This window comes from Uloborus diversus, chromosome 3 (assembly GCF_026930045.1).
Source record: "Uloborus diversus isolate 005 chromosome 3, Udiv.v.3.1, whole genome shotgun sequence".
NCBI classification, from domain to species: Eukaryota; Metazoa; Arthropoda; class Arachnida; order Araneae; family Uloboridae; genus Uloborus; species Uloborus diversus.
Genome location: NC_072733.1, coordinates 157418965 through 157446790, shown reverse-complemented (window position 1 = coordinate 157446790; position 27826 = coordinate 157418965). Strand labels below are relative to the sequence as shown.

The window sequence follows — 27826 nt, the reverse complement described above, 5'->3', positions numbered from 1 at the left end:
GTTGATTACTAGTGGTTTTGTTTTAAATCTTCTGAAAATAAAATATATCTTGTAAAGTAGTTGTCTATAATATGCAAAGTAAAAGGACGTGGTAGAATTGTTTTGCAATTCATTTGTAGTATCTATATTCATTTTTCGAAAATGTTATTCATGGGATTACATTAATATGCTTATTATTATAATTGCACGTTGCATTTCGTAAGGAAATAAAAAACCCCTTTATTTTTAGGATATGGGATCAAAGAAATTAATTTTAGAAATATGTGGACGTTATCATAATTAGCCAAAGATTGGATTACAATAAAAGTAGGAATTGGAAATGGCAAAGTATTGGTTGACGTCTCTCTCTTGTATAATGCTGCTTGTATTTGTTCCTAACGTCAGAGGCAGACATCAAGAACTTCGAAAAGATCTCTTATCTATTAAAGATATCATAGCTGGAGTAGAAAGTAAGTATTTCTAAAGTTGTATGTCAAAAGTTGTAAGTTGTACGTCAAAAGTTGAAAGTTGTATGTCAACTATCTTATTAAAAAAAAATAAATAAATAAATGAAGTAAAAGCCTATCAATTTTTATTGACGAATTTGCTTTGTTTTCTTCTTATATTGATATCTTATTATTATGTCCACAATCATTCAGCAATAGTCAATAAGTATTGACATACGCCGTTTTCCTTGATTGCAATGCTCTTGTACAGACACATCCTGATTGAAAAATCTGCTATTCTAGTCATTAAATATTTCAGTTAGCAAGGAAACAAGTTCAGGCGGGGATCTAGGATATGTACCTTTGAGGACATCTCACTTCCAAGCTTTTAAAATAGCCCTATGTTATGAAGGATATTTTCTTAATATTCGGATTGGATGTTGCAAAGGAGGTTTGTGCAAACTTGATGAATGACGTGCTATACTGCTTGTTAAATAAGCTGCAATATGATCTTCCCTCTTCAGCTATTGCTTGTTTAGTTAGGGAAATTTTTCATGTTGTCACTGAAGATTATTTATGCGCATAATTTTAGCTTACTCCACAATAACCATTTATATACAGTGGTGGTAAAAAAAAAATGCATCACCCGCACCGCAAAGGAGAGGAATATCATCCCGACTGCAATCAACACACAGTCAAGCATCCCGTATCCCAGATGATTTTGGAATGTATTTCAGATCAAGCAGTTGGTGGGCTTCACTTTGTGCAAGGAACAGTAAACGCTCAGGTGTATATTGGCATTTTGGAGGAGAAATTGCTTCCTACTACCCGGGATCACTTTACTTCAGTTCCAAACGTCATTTTCCAGAATGATTCTGCTCCGTGCCATAGGGAAAAACTGGTAAGTAACAATTTAAAAACCTTTATCCTGCCATTAGACTTAAATTGACATGGGGTTAAGTAATTTTTTTTCTCTAAACTCACACGCAGGTTCAGAAGTGGAAAAATGGGGTCAGCAGTTTGCCTTGGCCCGGAAACAGCCCCGATCTACGTAAACAATTATCGGATTCCTGCTGTTAAATGTTTATTTCATAAGTTTTTCAGAATTTCACATACATTCATCGTCAATCGGTCGACCAACACTTTTCACATAATCCCATTGTTGTGAAAATGCGAGGGTGTTGCATTTTTTTTTTTACCTTCACTGTATAGTATATGGTAGAATCCATGTCAATTCAACAAAGGGCGTAACATGATGGTCTCGGATTTTTTTGAATTTAACATATGTTAAAATTCATAAAAAAATAAGAAATACGTTTTTCTTATTTTGCCCAAAAAAGTTCCTGGGCCGAGATACAGGTCGCCAAAGATGGCGACCTGTATCTCGGCCAAAGATGATTTCTCATTTGGGATTTTCGTCAACATTTTTAAAGTCCATTATCTCAAGGATGGTAGAACATATTTTGTTGCAGTTTATTTTATTTAAAAGGATATTTTTTCTTGTTAAAAAACCTATGCAACATTTTGAAATATATGGTTTAGTTTTTTTCCCACAGTCTTTTGAATAAAAAGTTTAAAATATTTTATTTTTCTCAAATATGTCTATTTCAAAATTTTTTTTTTACAGTTTATTAGTACCACTGAGCACTACGTTCCCTGAAAAGGAGAGCTTCCATATTTTCATTTAACAGGTTTTAGAGGCATTTGAAAGAATGAGGGTTTTTAATGAACTTTTACGTAAAGGCAGACCTGAAAATTCAAATTTTTTTTCGCAGCAAGTGGCCAGAAAACACTTTTAACTCAGTTCATATAGCGAAACTTTCACTTTGAGTCGCCATTTTATCCAGGATATTGAATTTAATCAGAACAAGATGGCATTGCGATTAACGATTCTTTCGGCGGTACGCTGGAAAGTTGTGCGGGTAAATGCAGCGAATCGGCTGGAGGCCGCGTTCTTGTTTTTATAAAAAATAAAACTTCTGGATAAAGTGGAGACTCAAAATGAAAATTTCGTTGTATAACTTAATTAAAATTGTTCTCTGGCCGCGTGTTGCGAGATTATTTTTTGAATTTTCAGCTCTGCCATTACGTAAAGAGTTCCTTAAAAACCCTCATTTTTTCAAATGCCTCTATAATCTGTTAAACAAAAAAGTGGAAGCTCTCCTTTTCAGAGTACGTAGTGCTCAGTGGTACAATAAACTGTAAAAAAAAAAGAAAAATTTTGTAATTGACATATTTGAGAAAAATTAAAAAAAAAAACTATTAAACTTTTTTTTCAAAAGACTGTGGAGAAAAACACTAAAGCACATATTTCAAAATGTTGCATAAGTTTTTAAACAAGAAAAGATATCCTTTTAAATAAAACAAACTGCAACAAAATATGTTCTACCGTTCCTGAGATAATGGACTTTAAAAATTTTGACGAAAATCCAAAGTTAGAATTCATGACAGGACCGTCATCTTTGGCGGCCTGTATTTCGGCCCAGGAATTCTTTTGGGAGAAACAAAAGAAAAATGTATTTCTTAATTTTTTTTGTGAATTTTAACTTATGTTAAATTTAAAAAAATCCGAGACCATCATGTTACGCCCCTTGTTGAATTGACATGGATTCTACCATATATAAACCAGGTAAGATGAATTTTTTCTGGAGAAATGAACGGAATCATCTGGAGATACATTTTTACAGGTGTTAAAAATATCTGTCTTTCTTGATGTAGTATAACAATGTACTGAGCTTCTATATTAGGTTAGTTGCTTGCAGCTTGATTATATCTGTTTCAGACTGATGAACCCAAAACAAGAGTGAAACAGCAGTTTCTTGATGCTGTAACTGAGATCTTCGGTAATTCCTTGCAGCATCAAGAATATTGACTGCAAACTGAAATTATTTTGCGTAGTATATGTCTAATTTTTGCATTGCGTAAAGTTTAAGGAAAAAATATAAATACGTATAGTGTCGCTTGAAAACAAAAAGAATTTTACACTTAATTGAAGAAAAGTATGAATCAGAATAATATTCATATTTATAAACGTTTTGCAGCAAATGCTTTTTATCCTGAATTACCAATAGGAATTCGAATTCCCATAGAACCGTATATTCAAATAGATAAACGAACTAAAACTTGCAGTGTAACAAACACGAAAATTGACCCTGTCCATTTTCGTGTTTGTTACAATACAAGTTTAAGCTCGTTTATTAGTCCATTTTATTAGTTCCATTAGTCCATGCATTGCACAACCATCAGTTTAGAGGGAAAACATTGGGCCTTCTCTCTTTAATCTTTATGATGATAGATTTTAGACTTTCAGTTAAAAATGAAGCATATCGTGAAATCCCATGTCCCTCAAGGCGTTGATATTTTCAAGCATCAACAACTGAGGATTCGTATTCGGGCTGTAAGTTTGCATTTGTCAATGCATTAGCGATTTTGGAGTTTACAAAGAAATTGAACAGATTCATCCACAGATCTATTCTTCTGAATAGGAAGGAAAAGAAAAAGATAGCGATCGTAACTCCATTTGGTACTGACAGAACATGAGAATCAATCCCACCTTGGGGGATTAAACAATAATCCATCCAATTGCTTTACAGCAAGTCTTGTTCCGAATGGAAGAAAAATTTTCCTGTTTTATAGATATAATCGTATTGCCTAAAATGTTAAAGCTATATGAAAAAAAAAAAAATCTGAAGAACAGAGAGGATTTTTGTTCCTTGTATTCCCTTAAGACGAAGGTCTGCTTGACCTGATAAACCTGACATCATTTGTCAGTTATTGCGGATGTTTCCTGTCTTTGGCACTCTCCCTACAGAATCAAATAAAATTCTTTCTTTTTATCTTTTTGTTCCCCATAAAAGTTAGTTATTTCAGATATTTGAACTTGCAGTTAATGCAGTATACAGAAACACTAGATGGTAATATTTTTAGTATTTTCAAATTAGTTTTTCCTACTTGGTTTTGTACACTTTCAATTTCCTATTAACTTTATACGAGGCAATAGCCAGTATCAACATGTAATATAAATGTAAGTTTTAAATTTGTTTAACATAAACATTACTTACATGGCGAAACTTTTGAATAAATCTGCAGCGATGCTTTTATCAGCTTCTTTGTGTTCATTAATGTTCAATACTTATTTACTTTAACTACGTTACTCCATACGTGATGAGAGTGTTTCTAAATGGCATTAAGTCGATTTCTTCCATTCTTGAAAATAAAAACTCTGTTTTTCTATGTAACATTTAATATTGAATTTAAGGAAAACATAATGTTGTCCTAGTAATGTATAGATGATAGTTAAATTAAATTAAATATAATAAATAATAAAATTCTGACTGTATAGTTATTTAAAAATACAGTGCTGGTAAAAAAATTTGCATCACCCTCGCATTTTCACAACAATGGGATATTTTGAGAAGTTTTGGTCGACCGATTAACGATGAATATATGTGAAATTCTGCAAAACGTATAAAATAAACATTTATTAGCAGGAATCCGATAATTGTTTACGTAGATCGGAGCTGTTTCCGGGCCAAGGCAAACTGCTTACCCCATGCTCATTTTTCCATTTCTGAACCTGCGTGTGAGTTTAGACAAAAAAAAAAAAACCCCATGTCAATTTAAGTCTAATGGCATGGTAAAGGTTTTTAAATTCTTACTTACCAGTTTTGCCCTATGGCACGGAGCAAAATCATCCTGGAAAATGACGTTTGGAACTGAAGGGGGATACGGGATGCTTGACTGTGTGTTGAATGCAGTCGGGATGATATTCCTCTCCTTTGCGGCGCGGGTGATGCATTTTTTTTAACCACCACCGTATGAGAAAACAAATGACTTAAATCCATTTGGAGCAAAACTATATTACTTCCCATTTTTTGGCCCAAACAAATAACGAAATTTGCGATTTATTTACATTTGAAAGTAATTCAAGATTTATTTGTGAAGCGGCACACGGAAGAATCTTTTCCCCGTACATCCTTGTGAAACAAAACACGTGATATGAAGAAACGTTGCGATTATTTAATCATGACTTAATCTCTTTTAGTACAAAACTTGCCAGTAACTTAATTCATTTCAGGGGGAAAAAAACACGAATTCCCCGTTCTTTTTTCTATACGACTAAGCATTGTTTTGGAAAACCTACTTATGGTAAATATATTGTTAGACATGGGCTGCTATCTTTTCCATCAAAAAGTCTCTTTTTTTTCTTTTAAATTTCGAATTAACGCCTTTTTGAAACAAGATCTGCACCAAAATAGCTAAACAAAAAAAGGACTAACTACAAATATCATAATTTATAAAATTACTTTTAAACGTGATAAAATTTTGTGTGAGGTTCCCATACTTTTTTTTTTTTTTTTTTGCCTTTTTTCATAGCAGAGTTAAGTACAAAGGAAAGTATGGAACTGATGTTCAATATTTTCCTTTGGAATAATGGATGGTCATATGATAATATGAAATAATGGATAAATAATGGAACTGATGTTCAAGATTCCTTGGTTGTGTTTTGTCGTTCAATTTTTTTTTGTTTTCAATAATTTCTCTACTTCAGATCTAAAAATCAAATCGTACTCACATCACGAGAGACATTGTCTTATACTTTACAACATTTACACAATGTTTTAGGTACAGAAATCTTTGGAATTAGAAGTGAGTATAAAGTTTTAAAGTTTCGTCCTACTGTTTGTTTTTACTTTTGAGAATGCTACAGTGCAGCTCAAGGTAACGGATAAGTTGTGAGAAAAAAAAATAAAAACGGATTGGTTTTATACATAAAACTATTTATTTTTGGTACGAAATTGTTCATTTGAAATGTTAGAAGTATAAAGTACCATTTTTATAATATTTTGTTGTCGAAAGTTTTACAGAAGTTTCAATTTTTGTATAAGTGTTTTATTTGTTAGCATAAAATGTATTGGAGCTTGGTGGCAATTCATATGTAGATTTAACGCAGATTAAACCAAACATTGGCTTGTACTTTTAACTAATGCATGAACATATTAACTTATGGTTACGTTAATTTTTAACTTAATCTTTCCATCACTTTTTCAGGAAAACTTGACGCCTTTTCAATGGATAATGCGGGAAGAATTCAAAGCATTGAATCAAATCTTGGGATTTTGCTCAACAAAATGAGTGATATTAACAGAAAAAGTCAGTTATTAAGTGAAATACATCAAGACAATGACGCTCGAAGAGACATCCTACAGAGGATATCCAGAAGCCTGGAAGAATTAGGACGTAAACAAATTACTACAACCGGAAAGAAAACCGGAGCTGAAATAGACCGTTTGGAAAAGTTATCAGAAAACGTTCAAGCTTTGTTTCAAATTTTTGGTGGAATGAATAGGAAGTTAGACGATTTACAAACCAGGATTGAGCGAATGCCAAATGTGTGCCCAACAAGTGACTTGAAATTTTTTATAACAAAAAAAATTGATTCTCTTACAGCATCTACTGCTTTGCTCTCAGAATGCATTGAATGTGACAGAGAATCACTAAAAGATGTTTTACATTCTTTTATACGAAGCCCTTTAGACAATATTGCTAAAAAGTGTAGCACAGGAGATTTAGAAAAAAGTATAAGTAGGATACTTGAATCAAAATGGAAAGATATGATGGATTCCGTGCAATCCATAGTTCACTTTAAGATGGAGAGTTTTAGTAGTCGGTTAGAAAATGCTGTTCAGGATTGCAATTGCGCAAGTGGAAGTCAAGCCCAATATACAGCACATGATATAGCATATTCACATGATACCCCTAGGGAGCTTCGAGCTTCAAGTAAGGCGACAGCTGAAGATGGGAGCATTCCCAGAGAGACTCCAGGAAGGATATTTCGTAAATTATGGAGGAAAATGACTGAACCCATCAATAAAGTAGGTGAAAAAATCGAAGCATTAGCACAAACTATAGAGACATCCAATGCAAAACATCATAATGATACTATAACAAAACTTAAGGAAGTTTCAGGAAAAGCTAAACCAGGGGAACCTTGCACAAAGCAAATACAAGCAATTTTCAATGCCACAAAGGATACGGCTCAAAGAATTGGTCATATAGAATCCAGGCAACTACAAGTGCAAAATGTTTGTGCAAAAATCTTGTCGGAAGTTGAGAGGGTTAAAAGCAAAATTCAAGTGGGAAATTCTGCCTTTATCCCTGGTGTTCCAGAAGTGCACCATGAAGTTGTTGGGGAAGGTTATTTAGCAGAAAGTTGTGCCGATCTACAAACACAGGGTACCATAAGGAATGGTGTTTACAGCTTGAAGCCTAAAAGTGTTGAAGAAGCATTCTTAGCCTTTTGTGATCTCGAAACCGAGGGAGGAGGATGGACAGTATGTACACTGCATGTTTTTCTTTCAGTATTATTCATATGTTGAAATGTTTATTATTTTAATTAACTGGCTTATTGAACAAAACTCAATTAAATATGACGCTGGAATAAGTTGAATGATGAGACGAAGTTGATATTATGTCTTCAGCTTCACTTACCATGCTGTAAGGCATTTGAAATATTAAGAATAAAATATTTGGGTGGTTCTCCAGAAACCTCAAATTTTCTAATAAAATTCTTAAAAAAAAAATAAAATGCTTTAAAATTTATCTGACTAATTTATATTGAGTTTTAATAATAAGAGAAAAATTAAAGGAATTCACTTGAACCATATAACATTTTAGCTATGCTGTTATGGTATATTAAATATCAGGAGGGACATTTTTCTTACTCATAGTTCATTATCTAGGCCCGGAATCATATTTAAGGTTTAAAATATGTTATTTTTTATTTTTCTCTCTTAACTAAATTACCCACGACAGGAATAGTATTTAAAAAAAAAAAAAAAAACCTTTCATTAAAAACAGAAGTGTTGTCCTGGAAAACGACAACAAAAATGTTAAATACTTCGATTTTGAACTTCAAAACTATAGTAAGACCACCATGCAAATCAGAACTACTGAATAATCTAAGAATCCAACGAAATGGGGGAGAATAAACGTGTTGCTATGCAGCAGGTTCAAAATTCCCCGTTTTCACCTGTGATAACTTAACTCATTCCTAGGCGAGGAAAGTGACATGAAAAGCTTGGGAAAAACTTTTAAAAGATGTTCCTTGATTATTTAAATAGCTAAATAGATTAAAATAAGAATATTTTTCACCTCTTAGTATAAAGAATTTAATAATGCAAACTTAATTTGTGGAATGTTGATATAAAATTTTAAAATAATTTAAATACATTTGGGGAAAATAATTAGTGAGACCAGGAGAGTAACTTTCTGGTTGTTCAAAAATGTTCTTAAGACAAACGTAAATAAGTTCTTGTTGTCATATAAATGGAAATACTCTAGGAAAACTATTTCTAAGAATTATAAAAAAAAACTTTGTGGGTCAAGCAATTCTAGGGTTAATCTTCCCGGACACCACACTGATAGAATTTTGGAGAATCACCTATTTACCTTCGTGCCTAAAATTAAATGCTTAAAAAACAGCTTAAAAATGCAGTTTTAGCTGTGAAAATTAAAGACGGAGTTGCTAAAATTCATGTTTTCATGCTTTATCTTTTCCAAGTATAACGTACAGCCTCTGTTCCTGAGATTTCTCTATAAAAAAAAGACAGTTGTTTTCCTAAAGGATTGGGGGGGGGGGTTAGGTGTGATCCTCACAGTGTGACACCCTTAAGGTAGGGCTAATGCCCAGTATAAATTAGTAGGGAAGATATAAATGCTACTTCTGCATGGAATTGGTTGCTTAATTTTGTTCATAAATTTTAAACTGTATTTTATTTATTCAGTGAGTTACCGCCCTATAACCTGGGCTAAAGCAGAAATACATGAAATACACAGCCAGCTCAGTCAATTCCAGTCGAAGATTGCAGTTTCGTGCTTATTAGCACTCATCAGCCCGGCATAGGAGTGACTGAGCTGGAAGTGGAAAACCTCTTAAGGAAGACAAGAGTGCCAAACAATTACTAATACAGAATTACAGAATTACGAACCATTGTTTCGGTCACTTGTCTGGTCAGTGCTAATTCTGTATTAGGTACCAGTTTGTTTGGCACTCTTGGCTTCCTTAAGAGGTTTTCCACCTCTAGCTCAGTCACTCCTATGCCAGGCTGATGAGTGCTAATAAGCACGAAACAGCAGTCCTCGGCTGGAATTGACTGAGCTGGCGGTGTATTTCATGTAGTATTTTATTTGTTTAGCATTATATGTTTCATCATGACAGTTCAGCTAAAAACTCAGCTTAAAAGCTTTATTCTCTTTTTATTTTTGCTTCCTGATTCGATAATCGAGTTATTTTTTCCTCAAAAACAACGTAAAAGCGCGGGGGGGGGGGAACAATAATAATTACAGACACATGCTTTGGGATTGCAAGGAACCCCCTTTTCAGTGAAAGAAAAAAACATTCGATAATAACCTTTTCTCGGAGAGTCATTGCAACTGCTAGGGCTAGGCATGCATGTAAAACTAGTGTGATGTGGATATCTCCAAACGCTCTTCTACATTATTAAATTTTATTACTTTAAATAATATAGGTGCGTAATCCTCCCTATCGTTTGTAAAGATGGTAAATTAGGTGGTTGCTTCAGACAATGTGAAATGCAAGTATTTCAAATTAAAACTGAAAGAAGAATGACTTTAAACATTAAAAAAATTAAACTAGCATAATAAGCTTTTTTTGATATGTATATGCTTTCATATAATTTTATACCATTGCTAGACGCTATATTTTCTCCCAAAAGGCGTTATTGACGGCGAGTGTAAAGTGGTGTAAGTCACAAAACGCTGCTTTTCATATCTCAATGAATATTGATCGTGCTAATGTCAAACTTTTTCTGTAGGAATTATTTTTCAATGGAGAATATTTCCCTAAATATAAGTTAGGTGAACTATGGCCCGTATTAAAAGTGAATTTTGTATTTTTTGACTCATTTTTATTCTTGCTCCAAACTTTCAATATCTTAAGTCTGCATCTGATTTTGAGCATTTTTGCAATTGGAAGTATGTATCTAGGACTAACGATTGCTAAAATAGAAGTTTTGCATGTTAAACCGGAACACCCTGTATAACACTGTACGGGCATAGATAAAAAAGCTGAAAATGCTTTTAAACTGCATGAGCAAATTGTTTACTTCGTACAAGTTCAAACTATATGTTCTGTGTTTCTTTCTAAAAAATACTACCTTACGTTGATCACTTCCGTTTAGATGAAGACATCTTGGCAGAGGACCAGCTTGTCTAGAAAATTTCGTTTGGCAGGTGTTTAAAATTTTCATAAATAACTTATTTGAAAAGTATTAAAAATATATAACTCGGAAAAGTAGGGAAAATTTTAGGTTGCAAATCAAAAGATAGAGATATTTTTTTTGGTTTTCATTGGATGGATTATTAAAAATAAAATTGTGGAAAAACTGTTTTAAAGCATCTTGTTTTCGGAATTCATAAAAACTATTTTAAAAATATTCATATTAATTTCAAAAGAAAATCTTTCTCGTCATATTAAAACTTTTTATCTCTGAAACCAGATCAAAATATTGTGTAATTAACACTATTAATCCGGTGTACTTAAGGTAAAAAATGCTCTAAATAATAATAATAATAAAAAACTTTCCAATTATATTTAGCAAAATCCAGTCCCAGTGACGCACGAATTTTTCAAAAAATACACTTGCTTGTCAAATTTCATGTTTTCAGACCTTACAGTTGTTTTACCCGTAAAACGGTACAACTTATGTTCCGAACGCTTTCTGTATGATATAATAGGCATCACTAGGGGATTTTAGAGTACTGTCCGGATTCGAGGAATACTCTATCAGTAGTAATTTAAAAATGAAAATGATTCATCAATTTTGCATGGACTTTTTTACGCAAATTTCTCCACACAATTTTAAATTGCATGTAATTTGCTTAGCTGTATATTTTAAGTTTAAAAAAAATTAAATAACCTCTTCATAATTTCTATTTAAAAAAGCTGCTTTCTCGGATTTTTTTTCTTCCAAATATTTACTACCCGACAGAATAATTGTATCCTCTTCCATGACGTCAGAGTTCACTTCTGATTGACTTATTTTATTATTTTCTGTATACTTTTTGAAATTTTTGAATTAGTTGGAAGTACGTAATATTTTTTGTACAACAAGTACCTTTTTCTTACCTTTCTTCTCTGAAGTGGAAAAAGAAGCAAAGTAGATAGCATAAAAAAGGAACGTAGGTGTCTTTAAGTAAAGACTTATTTTAAAGGATAATCCAAATGGCCAGCTACGCTTTAATATGAGTTAAAAATAATTAATTTGGGATTATAATACTCCCTTGTTTTAGCACTTGCATTTACAAATGAAATATGCAGCTCTTATTAGAGTATTCTTTTATCTAAAAAGCAGTTTTTTATCCGCTTAGCTGAGCTTATATTTTCATTTGTTATAGTTAAAAATATTTTATCCCTTAGTTAAGTTACTTATTTTTTAATACAAATTTTGCAAATGTTTTACATTTTTTTTCTTTTTTTGTGAAGAACATTTGTAGGATAATATTGTCTTACGTGTACAAACTTGATGCTGGAATGCTACATAATGAACCGAACTTGCGTTCATAAAATTAACTGTAAGTACTAACAATGGAAAAAGCGAGCTGATGTGTGCATCGCATGACTTCCTTTTACCCCAATTTAATGTCATTTCCACATTACTGGCAATTTTAATGTGATTCAATAGTTTACTCTCTAAATATCACCAACAGTGGCCAAATTGAAATCAGATTTAAAAAAAAAAAAAAAAAAAAACTCACGAAATTTGTCGCCAAGTTGGCTACAAAACTTGGCGACCAAAAGACTGGCGATATATCGCCAAGTGTCCGTAAAATTATAACACCACTTGAGTTTACATCGAAATTAACAATGATTCCCCCCCCCCCCCAAAAGGGACAAAAGACTCTTTTAGGTACACCCGAATGCAACCAAAAGGGGAGGTGCACTACTAGACCCCATTAGGAGTCTACGTACCAAATTTCAACTTTCTAGGACTTACCGTTCTTGAGTTATGCGACATACATACGCACATCCGCACATACATACGTACATACAGACGTCACGAGAAAACTCGTTGTAATTAGCTCGGGAATCGACAAAATGGATATTTTGCCTGTCTATAATTTCTTAGGCACTTATCCACGTGTGGTCGAGTCGAAAAAAACCTCATCGTTCATTCAAGGGTGAGTAAAATGGAAATTAAGGTCTATTTTTGAGTGAAATTTTTTTCGCGGATACAATACTTCCTTTTTAGTAAAAGGAAGTAATAAGAGTTGTGCTACGTAAAACTGGGATCGAATGTTTTGCTGTTACATTGCTGAATATTTAAAATATGTGATGAAGTGAAATACTTAATATTCATTCACAGTTATGCTATATCATGCGCAATAAAAATCGATTCTTGTTTTCTTGCGTAGTTTTCACTTTACCTTGAAAGGATTTTATTGTCTGTAAAAATCCGTGATAACAGAAAATCACCAGAAAAAACAAAAAAACATCTTGGATTTTTTTTCTCGTTTTATGCAATCAGTGACTAAAAATAAAATATTCACTCCTGAAAATACGTTAATAATAATAATTCAGGTTAATTTATTACTTTAACGGAGCGGAGTTACCTAAATTACGTTTTTAGCAAACAACCTTCACGCTGTATTTTAATTCGTAATTTTATTTCGTATGCTCTTTTTCGAAGTTGCATTCCCGGAACAATCGTTAGAGGCATTTGGATATTGAAATAGAGAAAAACTGGAAAACTTGTATGAGGCAATAGGATAAGTGTTAGACAACGTGTCACCACAGCCATTTTATCTTTTTGTATATCCGAGAAAGAACTGCAGGTTTGACGTTCGAGTGTGTGGAAATTTCTAGTGACCAGATTCTTCGGTCACGATTTAAAAAAAACTAAGTCTTAAATCAACATTTTTGCAATCAATTATATATTAATGCGGAAATTTAATCGTACACTGAATCAGTTATGATTCAGCGTACAATTAAAATTCCGCAGTTATGATATCAGTTATCGAGATTGATTAATAGTCTTTAGAATGTTAGAAAGGGCGACACCGTAAACTACTTCACTGAGTGACATTAGTTCTAGATACGTCACTCATAACAGACCAAGATAATGCAATGAAAATGAGTGAAAAAAAATTTCTGAATTCAAAACTGAAAATACGAACACTTGTGACTCTTAGGCAAATTAGAGCGAGACGAAAAACAATTTATTTTCTCCGAATTCCTTCAGCATGGATGTAAAACATTCACTTTGCTCGTAGGGGAAAGGGGGGCACATGTGAACATTTTTTCTTTCATTTCTTAGCTTCCCAAAAAATATTACCAATTTCTCAGAGCAAGTGTCCCCATGATTGAATAGTCTTTTCTTTGTGCCCTGGTGTTTTTTCAGATTTAAAAAAAAATTATTTCTTTAGTTCATGGAAATAAAAAAAGAGGTTTAATTGTTCAAATGCGTCCCTATAGGGGGGATACATGTGAACAAGCCTAGGGCACATAGGAACACGATTGAAAAATGCAGGACAAGCATCACGTTTCAGCGAAAAACTCTTTAATATAAAACATATACGTATATACAAATTACATTTAAAGGTTTGTAACTTTTAGAGAATCAGTTTAAATTGTACAGTAAACTGGCAATAAAAAATATATTTTCCGAATTTTTAACTCTGCTAACTGTAAAATTTTAAAGTTTCGTTGCATATTCTAATCACTGGATCGACAAGAAAAAAAACTTAATGAGACTAAACTAAACAATACAAAGAATATTTTATTATGAAAAGTTTATTTTTGTTATATACTGCGTTTAAGCTTCAAACAGAATATGATGATTAATTTTAAAATTATTTTAAACTTCAGTTTTTAGTTAAAGGAAATAAAAATCCTTTTATTTCCTTGTAAATATTATACAACACTAAATTTTTGGCTAACTATTTAGTAAAAAATAATTAAAAAAATGAAAAATAATAAAATAAATAAATAATCAATTAATAATGATGTAATCATAAGGAACAATAAATTTACAAGCACCTTGTACGAAAATAATAATTATAAACCTTTCCATCTTTTTTTAAAATTTATAATAAGCCTACACCAATGTTATATTACGAGAGGAAACGGGAACTGTTCCCTACACGTTGTGTTCACAAGTGCCCCGTCATCCACCCTATAACTAATGTTACAAAATGAAGAATTCTTAACTCAATTTAAAAAATTAAACACTGTCATATTTACTTGAATGTTCATATAATTTGCAATAATTAATTTTAGCTAATTAGTTAGTATAAAATGTGGTTTTACGTAAAGAAGAGAGAGTTAAAATTACAACAGCATCTGCTAAAACAAAGAAGTTGTTACCACTAGAACATAAACTGGCTCATTGCTCTAAAAGCCAAGAAGTCAAGAAGTAGGACTGGTACTGCCATAAATTGAGAATTTTTAAAGATTTTTTGCTTGACGTTATCCTAGTAAAACATACTATGTTCACATGTGCTGTCCTTTTCCGTATTTCAAATTTTGTTCAAAAAAAAAAAAAAAAACTTTTGCCCATTATGAAAGAAATAGATAGCAGCAAAAAAAAAAAAAAAAAAAAAAAAAACGAGCTGATGTGTGCATCACATGACTTCCTTTTACTCCAATTTAATGTCATTTCCTCATTATTGGATATTTAAATGTGATTCAATAGTTTACTCTCTAAATATCATCAACAGTGGTCAATTTGAAACCTAATTAAAAAAAAAAAAAAACCAAATTTGTCGCCAAGTTTGCGACAAAACTTGGTCACCAAAAGATTGGCGTTATATCGCCAAAAAGGAAGTATTGTATTCGCGAAAAAATTTTCACTCAAAAATCGACCTTAATTTCCATTTTGCTCACCCCCGAATGAATGTTGAGTTTTTTCTTTCGACTCGACCACACGTGAATACCACGCCTAAGACCACGCCTAAGAACGTATAGAAACACGAAATAACCATTTTGAGGATTCCCGAGTTAATTACAATGAGTTTTCTCGTGACGTCTGTATGTACGTATGTATGGCGCATAACTCAAGAACGGAATGTCCTAGAAAGTTTAAATTTGGTACGTAGATTCCTAGTGGGGTCTAGTTGTGAACCTCCCCTTTTGGTTGCATTCGGGTGTTTCTAAAGAGGTCTTTTGCCCCTTTTTGGGGGGAAATCATTGTTAATTTCGATGTAAACTCAAATGGTGTTATAATTTCGGGGACACTTGGCGATGTATCGCCAGTCTTTTGGTCGCCAAGTTTTGTCGCCAATTTGGCGACAAATTTAATTATTTTTTTAATCTGGTTTCAATTTGGCCACTGTTGGTGATATTTAGAGAGTAAAGTATTGAATCACATTAAAACTGACAATAATGAGAAAATGACCTTAAATTAGAGTAAAAGGAAGTAATGTGATGCACACATCAGCTCGTTTTGCTAAAAGTTATTATGCTGGGAGAGAAACAATCTATTGTTTCCAAAAAACACAATAATACCAGTTATAATCATACTTCTAATAATATTAGTAAAAATAGTAGGGGAGACTGGAGATACTTGATCCTCACTTTAGTTTTCAATTTTTTCTCTGCTACGAATGATCAGTTTTTAAAAAAACATACTTGAACAAAAATAATTTTTTCCTCTTTCGGACAGTATTTTGTTAGTTGAAATTAAACAGATAGTTTTGGTAAAAAAATTTTTTCAATAATTTCATAAAGGCATCATGTATCCCCACATCAAGGGTTACTTGATCTCGCTGAGAAAATGCATAGACTTTTCAACAGATCAGCAATTTATTTATGGATTTTAGTTTCCTGCATAATGTTTCTAAAAAATAACACTATTTCTAATTTTCTTTATTAGATTATAATGAACACAAAATAACATTGTTTTAAACTCCACTAGGATATTTGTAAAAACAATGTACACAACTTTAATGAACTTATGATGCTTTTGATCAGTTACTTATTCTCCAATACAGTTGTGAACAATATATTTAATAAATAAAATTAACATCTTTTTAAAGTAGTTTTAAAGAAGCTAAAACTACAGTACATAAACGAACAAAAAAAAAAAAAAGAATGTCAAGCACAAAAATCAACTTATTTGCTTCTTGACTCGCAATAATAAAGTTAAGAGTTTTATCAATTGAATTAATTTTAAAAAAGAGGGAAGAAAAATGTAAGTATCAGTGTACTTATGAAAAAGAAAAGAAAGCCTAGCATACGTTTTCAAAACCTGAAAAGTCAAATGCAAACAACTCGTTTGTTTTAGTTCTTAAAGTTCCTCTCAACGCAACTGGATGTGTGCAGCTTGACACATTTTGTCAATTCTTCAGGAAAAATAAATTGATTAAGCATATTACCTTTTCGCTCTCGAAAACTTATTTCAAACTCTAGAAATCCAACCTTGCATTCTATCTGTTAATGGGTCTACATAATGGGCATCTCACTTTTTTTTTCTTTGTAAATCTAACTATAACAAAACATTTTTTTTTCATTCAAACAAAGATTTGACATCTATTTCAACTTGTTGAAGCTCACATGACTGATCAGAACATAATTCATCAGTAGAGTTAGTTTATGTTTATATATTTGAGGTATTATGTGGGTTACAAGTGCGAGCTGATATTTTAATTATTTAGCATATTTACTGCAGTGATTGTTTAAATCTATCATTCTATTATAAATTTTATTATGTTAACACTAGCTACGTGCCCGGCGTTGCACGGGCTACCCAAAACATGAAAGAGATGTCCAGTTGATGATTTTGTTGTACTCTGACATCAGTTTCAAACACGTTAAGATTGATTACGTAAAATTAAAGCATCAATACTTAACAAATACCATTAAGCATTAATTTAATACCAAGTCATCAGATTCCAATTAAGCTTTAGTTAAAATCATTAAGAGCAAGAATCTGAGAGAGTGTCACGCTTGTGATTCATGCCATCTCAGATTTTCTTCAAAAAATTACCAATTATCACTTATCTTAATAAAACTTAAATCCATAATTTTTTGTTCTGAAGTTCAGTTGTTCAGTTTTTAGGGGCCCTAAAGGTCAACGCACGGCAGCAAAAATTGAGCGGATTTACAAGACATGGAATTTGCTATGAGCCACAATCGTTGCCGAGAACAATTTGCCTCCAATTTCTTTTTATGTATGAAGGATAGAAGGTTCAAACTTTACAAAATGAATGCTAAATTTGTGGCAAGTTATTGCCGCAAGGTCAATGAAGTTCACAAAAAAAGTGGCTTTTTTGACGTTTTTTAGCATTTTTGAGGTCGAAAAACAGATTGCACCTTTCAGTTGCCACGGCAAAAGTACTGTCGCTTGAAAAGTAAATATGGGCACTTTGAAAAAATGCATATTAACTGAGTCAAGTTTATTGTGCTTTTAGTTACATTAGACCGAAATAGCGAAAATGTCACATTTTACTGATATTCAAACTGTCATAACTCCTTTCGCGAACAACATATTTAAATAATTTTTTGCTCTTATCATGCCCTATTATTGGTCTTACCAATACAATGAACTCCATTGAGGCGAAATGCTTTACTTTTTTTTTTAAATATAATAAATTTGCCTATTTTTGTCGTCATGGATTTTTTTTCCTTCATACTATTTGCCAGAATTTCTGGTATTCTAATAATATAGTTTGCAGAATAAATTGATGTTTTATTGTTCTGTGACACATATATGATATTTTTGATATTCTTTTAACTTAACATAAGCTTTTAACTTAACTAATAACATTTAAAGTTTGCATACTTCAGTGCAAAGTAATTTAGTCAACACTACCAATGTTATTATATTGAAAATTCTTTTTTTTTTCTTGAAATCAAACATATAGTTCCATCTAAAACTCCTGAATGTGTTTTTAGCACGGCACTTTAAAACGGATCAGTTTCAGATCGTTTCTGTAAAAAAAGAAAAAAAAAATTTTTTTGCACATTTTGTACTCAAGGCTGCTATTTCTTCTCGAAGCTACTTATTTGATCTATTACATTTTTAACATTCTAATCAGAAATAAACGTAAGATAAATTAGTTTTTGTGTGTGCGTGTTTTCAAATAATTCGCCCATTTAGCTCAGAAAAAAAACTAGGACAAAAATCAGAGCCAGAAATATGTATGTCTTGGCCGAAAATTCGTAAGTTTACAGTTTTGTCCTGCAGACAACTGTACTTGCACATTTAAAACTGCCAATGAGTTATCAATTCATATAGCAAGAGGCGAGCACAAAATTCCTTAACGTCTCTAAGGAATGGATAAAGCGAAAAATAAATTTGCAAAAATAATGGAGACTATTACAAATAAAAAAAGCTATCTAACTATCAACTCTTCTGAAAGTGCTACTGCATCGAGTAGCTATGCAATGTTTTCAAGTCAGGTTTTACAATATGGATGGGCACTAAAGCCCCCCCCCCCTCACCCAAAAAAAAAAGTCACTTGGCTAGTCCCAAGTCCAAAGCAATTTCTTAAGTGTTCAACAAAGGGAAAAAAAGGAAATAAATGTACAGTCCATAACGTTGTAAAAATGATGAGATGTTTCATTGTTCAGGGAAAGAAAAAGTTTAGCCCAGAAGAATATTTAACACAAGAGCAGGTTATGTCCTATTTTAGCAGAACGAAGAGCACGGCTAAATATTTTGATGCTGAAATGGATGACGATAATAACTTTTTCATGTCACAATTTAAGAAAGTGATATTGCTGAAAAGAAAATATCAGGGGCGAAATCCACCTTTTTGCAGATGCAGAAAAATAATTATTTCTCCATTCATTTTATGACTTTGCTCCTAAATATAAAAGTTGTAAATGTTAAATGTCATGTGCAAATTTAAATGGATGTCTATGTGTCACAGAACGTTTTAAAATATCAATTTATATTTCAAATTATATTATAAAAATACAGCAGTTTAGGCAAATAGTATGAAGAAGCAAAAAACCATGAAGACAGAAATAGGCAAAGTTATTTTTTCTATCTTCTTTTATTTTCATTTCTTTTTTTTTAAATTTAAAAACATTGGAAATTCAATTTCAACACTGATTGTTCTGATGGTTCGGATTTATTTATAATGTAGTGGTAAGAAGACAAAGGTCAAAAAACAAATAAAATAAAAAAGAATTCGTTTTGCTGCGAATTATGTTACTGAAGATGTAAATTTTAGAAGTTGAATCAATAATGTTTTAAAATATATTTTGTCAAAAACAAAAACTGATTTATTTTACCTTCATTTCTTATTCGAATGTTAAAAATTTACAAATAAGTAACTTTAAGAAGAGAAAACAGCCTTGAGTACAAAGTTTAAAAAAAAAAAAAAAAAAAAACTTTTTTTTTAGAGAGAAATTGTCTAGTATTGATCCGTTTAAAATGCCGTGCTAAAAACACATTCAGGAGTCTTAGATGGAACTACATGGTCCGATCCAAAAGTAATGAGCCTTAGTTTAAAAAGACAGATTTAGTGAGCTAATCGGTACAACTGCCTAATAGTCTTAAAAATACACACCTCCTGCAACAATGTACTTCTGTAGGCAGCTTTTCCATGACTCAAAGGAATCCCTGAAGTCCTGTTTCGGACATCTGTAAGGGCTGCCTGAGATGCGCTTGGATGTCCTCGATGGAGTCGAAACATTTCCTTTTCAGAGCTGATTTTAGTAGTGGAAACAAGAATAAATCAGGAGGCAACGAGCCCAGACTGTAGGATGGCTAGGGCACCACGGAAGAGTTGATTCGAACCTTCTTCAATCAGAACTCTCTGCATAAGTTTCGCTCATACTTTCCGCATGTGCAACTTCTCCGTAACAATGCGTTGCACCGTTGTTTCTGATAAGTACAGGACTTTTGCTACTTGGTAAAGACTCAAACACCAGTACGTGTTCAAAAATTCACACACTGGTTGCACATTCACGTCAATACGGGCCGAGAACGGGCGTCCACACTCGGGGTTCGTCAGTCACCACTTCCCGGGCCTTACGAAATGCCTCGTGCAACTTTTCTACTTGCGAATAGGACGACAGACACTCAGTTCCAAACGCCTGTTGAAGCATTGTGAACATTTGGGAAGGAAACCGAAAGCAAAATTTAATCTCTTTGCGTTGCTCTGATGAACTTTCTATATCGCCGTGTCACGCATCGCCGTATAGGGGTTACTGTTAAAGCTAATGGTACCGCTCTGAAAGCTGAAAGGCAATTGACATGCGTTGCGCTGTTAAGTCAACAGCCCCCACCACTGTCGCTGTCAAGAGGAGCGAGCTGCAGGGTGTGCATGAGTCAGTATAATGTGAGGCTCATTACTTTTGGATCGGACCTTGTATATGTTTGATTTCAAGAAAAAAAAAAGAATTTTCAATATAATAACATTGAAAATGTTGACTAAATTACTTTGCAGTGAGACACGCAAAACTTAAATATTATTGTCTTATGTTAAGTTAAATGAATGTCAAAAATATCATATATGTGTCACAGAACAATAAAACATCAATTTATTCTGCAAACTATATTATTAGAATACCAGAAATTCTGGCAAATAGTATGAAGGAAAAAAAATCCATGACGACAAAAATAGGCAAATTTATTATATTAAAAAAAAAAGTAAAGCATTTCGCCTGAATGGAGTTCATTGTATTGGTAAGACCAATAATAGGGCATGATAAGGGCAAAAAATTATTTAAATATGTTGTTCGCGAAAGGAGTTATGACAGTTTGAATATCAGTAAAATGTGACATTTTCGCTATTTCGGTCTAATGTAACTAAAAGCACATTAAACTTGACTCAGTTAATAAGCATTTTTTCAAAGTGCCCATATTTACTTTTCAAGCGACAGTACTTTTGCCGTGGCAACTGAAAGGTGCAATCTGTTTTTCGACCTCAAAAATGCTAAAAAACGTCAAAAAAGCCACCTTTTTTGTGAACTTCATTGACCTTGCGGCAATAACTTGCCACAAATTTAGCATTCATTTTGTAAAGTTTGAACCTTCTATCCTTCATACATAAAAAGAAATTGGAGGCAAATTGTTCTCGGCAACGATTGTGGCTCATAGCAAGTTCCATGTCTTGTAAATCCGCTCAATTTTTGCTGCCGTACGTTGACCTTTAGGGGACCATAAAAACTGAACAACTCAACTTCAGAACAAAAAATTATGGATTTTGGTTTTTATTAAGATAAATAATCATTGGTAATTTTTTGAAGAAAATCTGAGATGGCATGAATCACCTCATAATGCTAGGCGTGACAGTTTCTCAGATTCCTGCTCATAAAAGCAATTTTTTAGTTCAACTCTGTTTCCTTTAAAGAAATTCAAACACTCTTAATTTAACGTGTTCTTTTAATTAAACAGGAAGGAAAAAGAGTTGTAATAATTCTGAAACTCATCCATAGAGAGGGAAAAGGTCAACAAAATAAACATAAATAGTCGCACATCTTAAATTTACCGAAATATGAGGCTGGTAGTGATAAGCTCACATTACAATTAACAAATATAACTACAGAAATAACTTTCATATGCTTAAAAGAGTTGAGAACGTTGGCAGTAAAAGATAAAAAAAGTCAGACGATAAATAAAGGTTATGTCCGAATAGAGCAACCGATTAACCCGGTTGGTTGTTTTGATGACGTCAGTCCCACTGAAACAATTGTTAAAATTTTATTTATTAACAGAAACGTAAAATGGCAACAGAAATAAATAAAAATCATTGCTTAGAATAAAAGAGAAACGAAGCTATTTTTTTACAATAAATTTCTAAACGAAAAGATATTTTAAAGAGTAGTTTTAGAATTTATGTATGAGAATAAAAGAGACAGTAAACTAATTTAAAATAAAATTCTAGATGGAAACGTTGTTTTAAGATTTGGACAGCAGCCAAAAAAAAAAAACCTTTTAAAACAATTATTAGAATTTTATTATTTGCTCCCCCATATGCAAAAATGTTCCCGAATAACATAATGTTAAGTAACGTTTTAATTAATATCTCTACTATCTAAAGTCGTACAATTACGAGATTCGTCCTATTGTTTTTTCTTTGGAAAATTTTAATTTGATCGGTATCTCGTTCGATTTCGACTCGCAGCGATTCTCGAGAAGATCTATCTTCAGATGGACAGACAGACAGACGGACGCGAACAGATTTTAATAGTATGGATGGGTTTGAATGCTTAAAGTTAATGTCAACTAAGTAAACAACAATTATATTGTTTTCATTGTGTTTAGATTGCCATATAAATACTTGCTCCCTGGGATCATGTATCCCTCTAAACGAAGGGATCAAGTACCCCTAATATGCGATTTTTACAAACATACTTGTTCTATTATTAACAATCAGTGGCCATTTACTAAAAATATGTCTCAATTATCAAAAACTGTCTATACTTTAACATTACACTTCGATATTTTTTTTAAAGTTGTATATAACGGATAATAGAATGCTTTCCTAAAAAAAGTTTCCCTTGACAAATTCAGACAATCGTTTCTTGTGTTAAAACAAAATGGCTGAAAAAAACAAAATGTTGCTAGTTTTTACGTATCAATATAACTTTAATATAATTGCCAGGTTTCAAATCTCTACTTGATGATTTTGGTACATTTTTGGCTGTGGGATCAAGTATCCCCAGACACCCCTAAATAAAAATAAAATTAAATAAAAAAATAAATGTTGCGTGATATTTTTTTGATACAATAAGAGCTAACATTCTGTGTAGCATGGTATCTTTGCAAACTTAAAAATTTCCTTAAGTAAGAAAAAATCGAGGAAACGAATCACGCATTAGTTTTGCTGCACTGTCTTGTCAGCTGAAATTCCAAGTCTTATTCACATATTAGCTAAAAGAGTTCTTAAAACTATAATACAATGTTGTCACTCACTGTGACACATTGGTATTTAGAGAAGATGTAGTTATTAGTATTTTAGATTTGATTTTTAACACAATATTTCATATGGATTTAATAGCATCTCACATCACTGTAATAAACACCTTTACTAAAACTGCTTCCGCTGAAAAAGTGCCTAAGATAATTTTTGTATCTGAATGCGAAAACCTACCTTCTTTTTTTGTCTTTTTAGAAAGTAGAAATGAAAACGGAAAAAAATAGATAAAACACCGTTTTTATACTAGTGAAACACATTTGAATAGGGAATGTTAAACGACTGTTACCCTGCCGATGCATTGAAAGGCTTTGTCAAGTTACGCTTGGGTGGTGACCTGTAGCAGCTATTGTTAGATTTCTATGATTGAAACAAATTTCTATTACTATGACACTATCAATGCCTCACAAATTCAACAAGTGCGTTTTACAGATGGAACAGGGGACTCTTTAATGACTTTACCATGGATTTTGAGCGCCTCTGATTAAGGTTAGCAACCTTTATTCTTAAGCATGACAAAATTTCCCAAACTATTTTGAAGTTTTTTTCTTCAAGTTCTGAGCGAGGGTTCTTGGTCTATCGGGAATATGTTATTAATTAGACGTTTTTCGTTTCATTTAATAATCTTTTTGGACAAATAGCTTAGTCAATGAAGTAGAAGAATATGATATTACGGTAATATTTTATAGTGTACTCAACATAGATGTCGATATTATTATCAAATCTCTACTTTAAAAATATTCTTTTATCCATAAAATAAAAAGAAGAAACATACATTTGGCATTTTCTATTACTACTTTTTATTCGTAATAATAATAATTGGTAAGAGTCTATGCTTCAAATTTTCTCATTTTTCATCTGGATTGAAAGTGCAATTTGTACTTCAAAATATTTAATTTCTGTTCCACGTAAAAAACTCCTAGCCCCATTATTTCAGCTTTTTTGCAAAAATTAACCCTTTTTTTATTTCCTTTTACAAACGAGCTGATGTGTGCATCACATGACTTCCTTTTACTCCAAATTAATGCCATTTCCTCATTATTGGCAATTGTAATGTGATCCAATAGTTTACTCTCTAAATATCACCAACAGTGGCCAAATTGAAACAGGTTATAAAAAAAAAATCGTCAAATTTGTCCCCAAGTTGGCAACAAAACTTGGGGACCAAAAGACTGGCGATATATCGCCAAGTGTCCGCCAAATTATAACAGCACTTGAGTTTACATCGAAATTAACAATGACTTTCCCCAAAAAAGGAGCAAAAGACCCCTTTAGAAACACCCGAATCCAACCAAAAGAGGAGGTGCACAACTAGACCCAACTAGGAGTTTACGTACCAAATTTCAACTTTCTAGGACTTACCGTTCTTGAGTTATACGACATACATATGCACATACGCATATCCGCACATACATACGTATATACAGACGTCATGAGAAAATTCGTTGTAATTAACTCGGGAATCGTCATTATGGATATTTCGCATATCTATACGTTCTTAGGCACTTATCCACGTGTGGTTGAGTCGGAAAAAAAAAAAAAAAACTCAGTATTCATTCGGGTGTGATTTTACTCACCCCCGAATGAATGTTCCCCCCCCCCCCGAACCGATCACACGTGCATATATACCTAAGAACGTATAGACGCCCAAAATATTAATTTTGACGAGTTAATTACAACGAGTTTTCTCGTGACGTTTGTATGTAAGTATGTGCGTATGTATGTCGCATAACTCAAATTAATATCTCTACTATCTAAAGTCGTACAATTGCGAGATTCGTCCTATTGTTTTTTCTTTGGAAAATTTTAATTTGATCGGTATCTCGTTCGATTTCGACTCGCAGCGATTCTCGAGAAGATCTATCTTCAGATGGACAGACAGACAGACGGACGCGAACAGATTTTAATAGTATGGATGGGTTTGAATGCTTAAAGTTAATGTCAACTAAGTAAACAGCAATTATATTGTTTTCATTGTGTTTAGATTGCCATATAAATACTTGCTCCCTGGGATCATGTATCCCTCTAAACGAAGGGATCAAGTATCCCTAATATGCGATTTTTACAAACATACTTGTTCTATTATTAACAATCAGTGGCCATTTACTAAAAATATGTCTCAATTATCAAAAACTGTCTATACTTTAACATTACACTTCGATATTTTTTTTAAAGTTGTATATAACGGATAATAGAATGCTTTCCTAAAAAAAGTTTCCCTTGACAAATTCATACAATCGTTTCTTGAGTTAAAACAAAATGGCTGAAAAAAACAAAATGTTGCTAGTTTTTACGTATCAATGTAACTTTAATATAATTGCCAGGTTTCGAATCTCTACTTGATGATTTTGGTACATTTTTGGCTGTGGGATCAAGTATCCCCAGACACCCCTAAATATAAATAAAATTAAATAAAAAAATAAATGTTGCGTGATATTTTTTTGATACAATAAGAGCTAACATTCTGTGTAGCATGGTATCTTTGCAAACTTAAAAATTTCCTTAAGTAAGAAAAAATCGAGGAAACGAATCATGCATTAGTTGTGCGGTACTGTCTTGTCAGCTGAAATTCCAAGTCTTATTCACATATTAGCTAAAAGAGTTCTTAAAACTATAATGCAATGTTTTCACTCACTGTGACACATTGGTATTTAGAGAAGATGTAGTTATTAGTATTTTAGATTTGATTTTTAACACAATATTTCATATGGATTTAATAGCATCTCACATCACTGTAATAAACACCTTTACTGAAACTGCTTCCGCTGAAAAAGTGCCTAAGATAATTTTTGTATCTGAATGCGAAAACCTACCTTCTTTTTTTGTCTTTTTAGAAAGTAGAAATGAAAACGGAAAAAAATAGATAAAACACCGTTTTTATACCAGTGAAACACATTTGAATAGGGAATGTTAAACGACTGTTACCCTGCCGATGCATTGAAAGGCTTTGTCAAGTTACGCTTGGGTGGTGACCTGTAGCAGCTATTGTTAGATTTCTATGATTGAAACAAATTTCTATTACTATGACACTATCAATGCCTCACAAATTCAACAAGTGCGTTTTACTGATGGAACAGGGGTCTCTTTAATGACTTTACCATGGATTTTCAGTGCCTCTGATTAAGGTTAGCAACCTTTATTCTTAAGCATGACAAAATTTCCCAAACTATTTTGGAGTTTTTTTCTTCAAGTTCTGAGCGAGGGTTCTTGGTCTATCGGGAATATGTTATTAATTAGACGACTTTCGTTTCATTTAATAATCTTTTTGGACAAATAACTTAGTCAATGAAGTAGAAGAATATGATATTACGGTAATATTTTATAGTGTACTCAACATAGATGTCGATATTATTATCAAATCTCTACTTTAAAAATATTCTTTTATCCATAAAATAAAAAGAAGAAACATACGTTTGGCATTTTCTATTCTTACTTTTTATTCGTAATAATAATAATTGGTAAGAGTCTATGTTTCAAATTTTCTCATTTTTCATCTGGATTGAAAGTGCAATTTGTACTTCAAAATATTTAATTTCTATTCCACGTAAAAATCTCCTAGCCCCATTATTTCAGCTTTTTTGCAAAAATTAACCCTTTTTTATTTCCTTTTACAAACGAGCTGATGTGTGCATCACATGACTTCCTTTTACTCCAAATTAATGCCATTTCCTCATTATTGGCAATTGTAATGTGATCCAATAGTTTACTCTCTAAATATCACCAACAGTGGCCAAATTGAAACAGGTTATAAAAAAAAATCGTCAAATTTGTCCCCAAGTTGGCAACAAAACTTGGCGACCAAAAGACTGGCGATATATCGCCAAGTGTCCGCCAAATTATAACAGCACTTGAGTTTACATCGAAATTAACAATGACTTCCCCCCAAAAAGGGGCAAAAGACCCCTTTAGAAACACCCGAATCCAACCAAAAGAGGAGGTGCACAACTAGACCCAACTAGGAGTTTACGTACCAAATTTCAACTTTCTAGTACTTACCGTTCTTGAGTTATACGACATACATATGCACATACGCATTTCCGCACATACATACGTATATACAGTAGGGTGGAACGAAAAAAACAAAGTTTTTATTTTCGAATCGTAATAGTGCGGAAAAGTTGCGATTGGTGAAGACTTACAAAACAAAACAAAAATTTTAAAAATCGGATAATATCTTCCGATCCCGCAACGAGCCTGAATATTTGAAAAAATGGAAAAATTCGTGTTTTCTTAGTGATTTTTCAAAAATTTTGTTTTAATGTTTCTTTTTAAGGCTCTAAGACGGAAAAGTTATGATTGGTAAAGACTTCAGAAATAAAAAAAAAATTGAAATCGAATAATACCTTCTAATCCAGAAACAAGCCTAAAAAATCGAAAAAGTTGAGAATTTCAGGTTTTTTTCCGAATTTTTAACATTTTTGGTTCAATGTACTTTTTCAGGCTACAGAACGGAGAGGTTACGTTTAGTGAAGACTTCAAAACAAAAAAAAAATATCTTTTTGAAATAA

General features: G+C 32.4%; 1 protein-coding gene across 1 annotated transcript in view; it reads left to right on the top strand.

Moving 5' to 3' along the window:
• The first annotated feature begins 355 nt into the window (after positions 1 to 355).
• LOC129219009 (uncharacterized) overlaps positions 356 to 27826 on the top strand; it is a 52150-nt gene continuing 24679 nt past the window's right edge. The window contains exons 1-2 of the mRNA XM_054853329.1: positions 356 to 449; positions 6477 to 7759. Of these exons, the coding sequence (XP_054709304.1) occupies positions 356 to 449; positions 6477 to 7759 (1377 nt within the window). The remainder of the gene's footprint in view (positions 450 to 6476; positions 7760 to 27826) is intronic.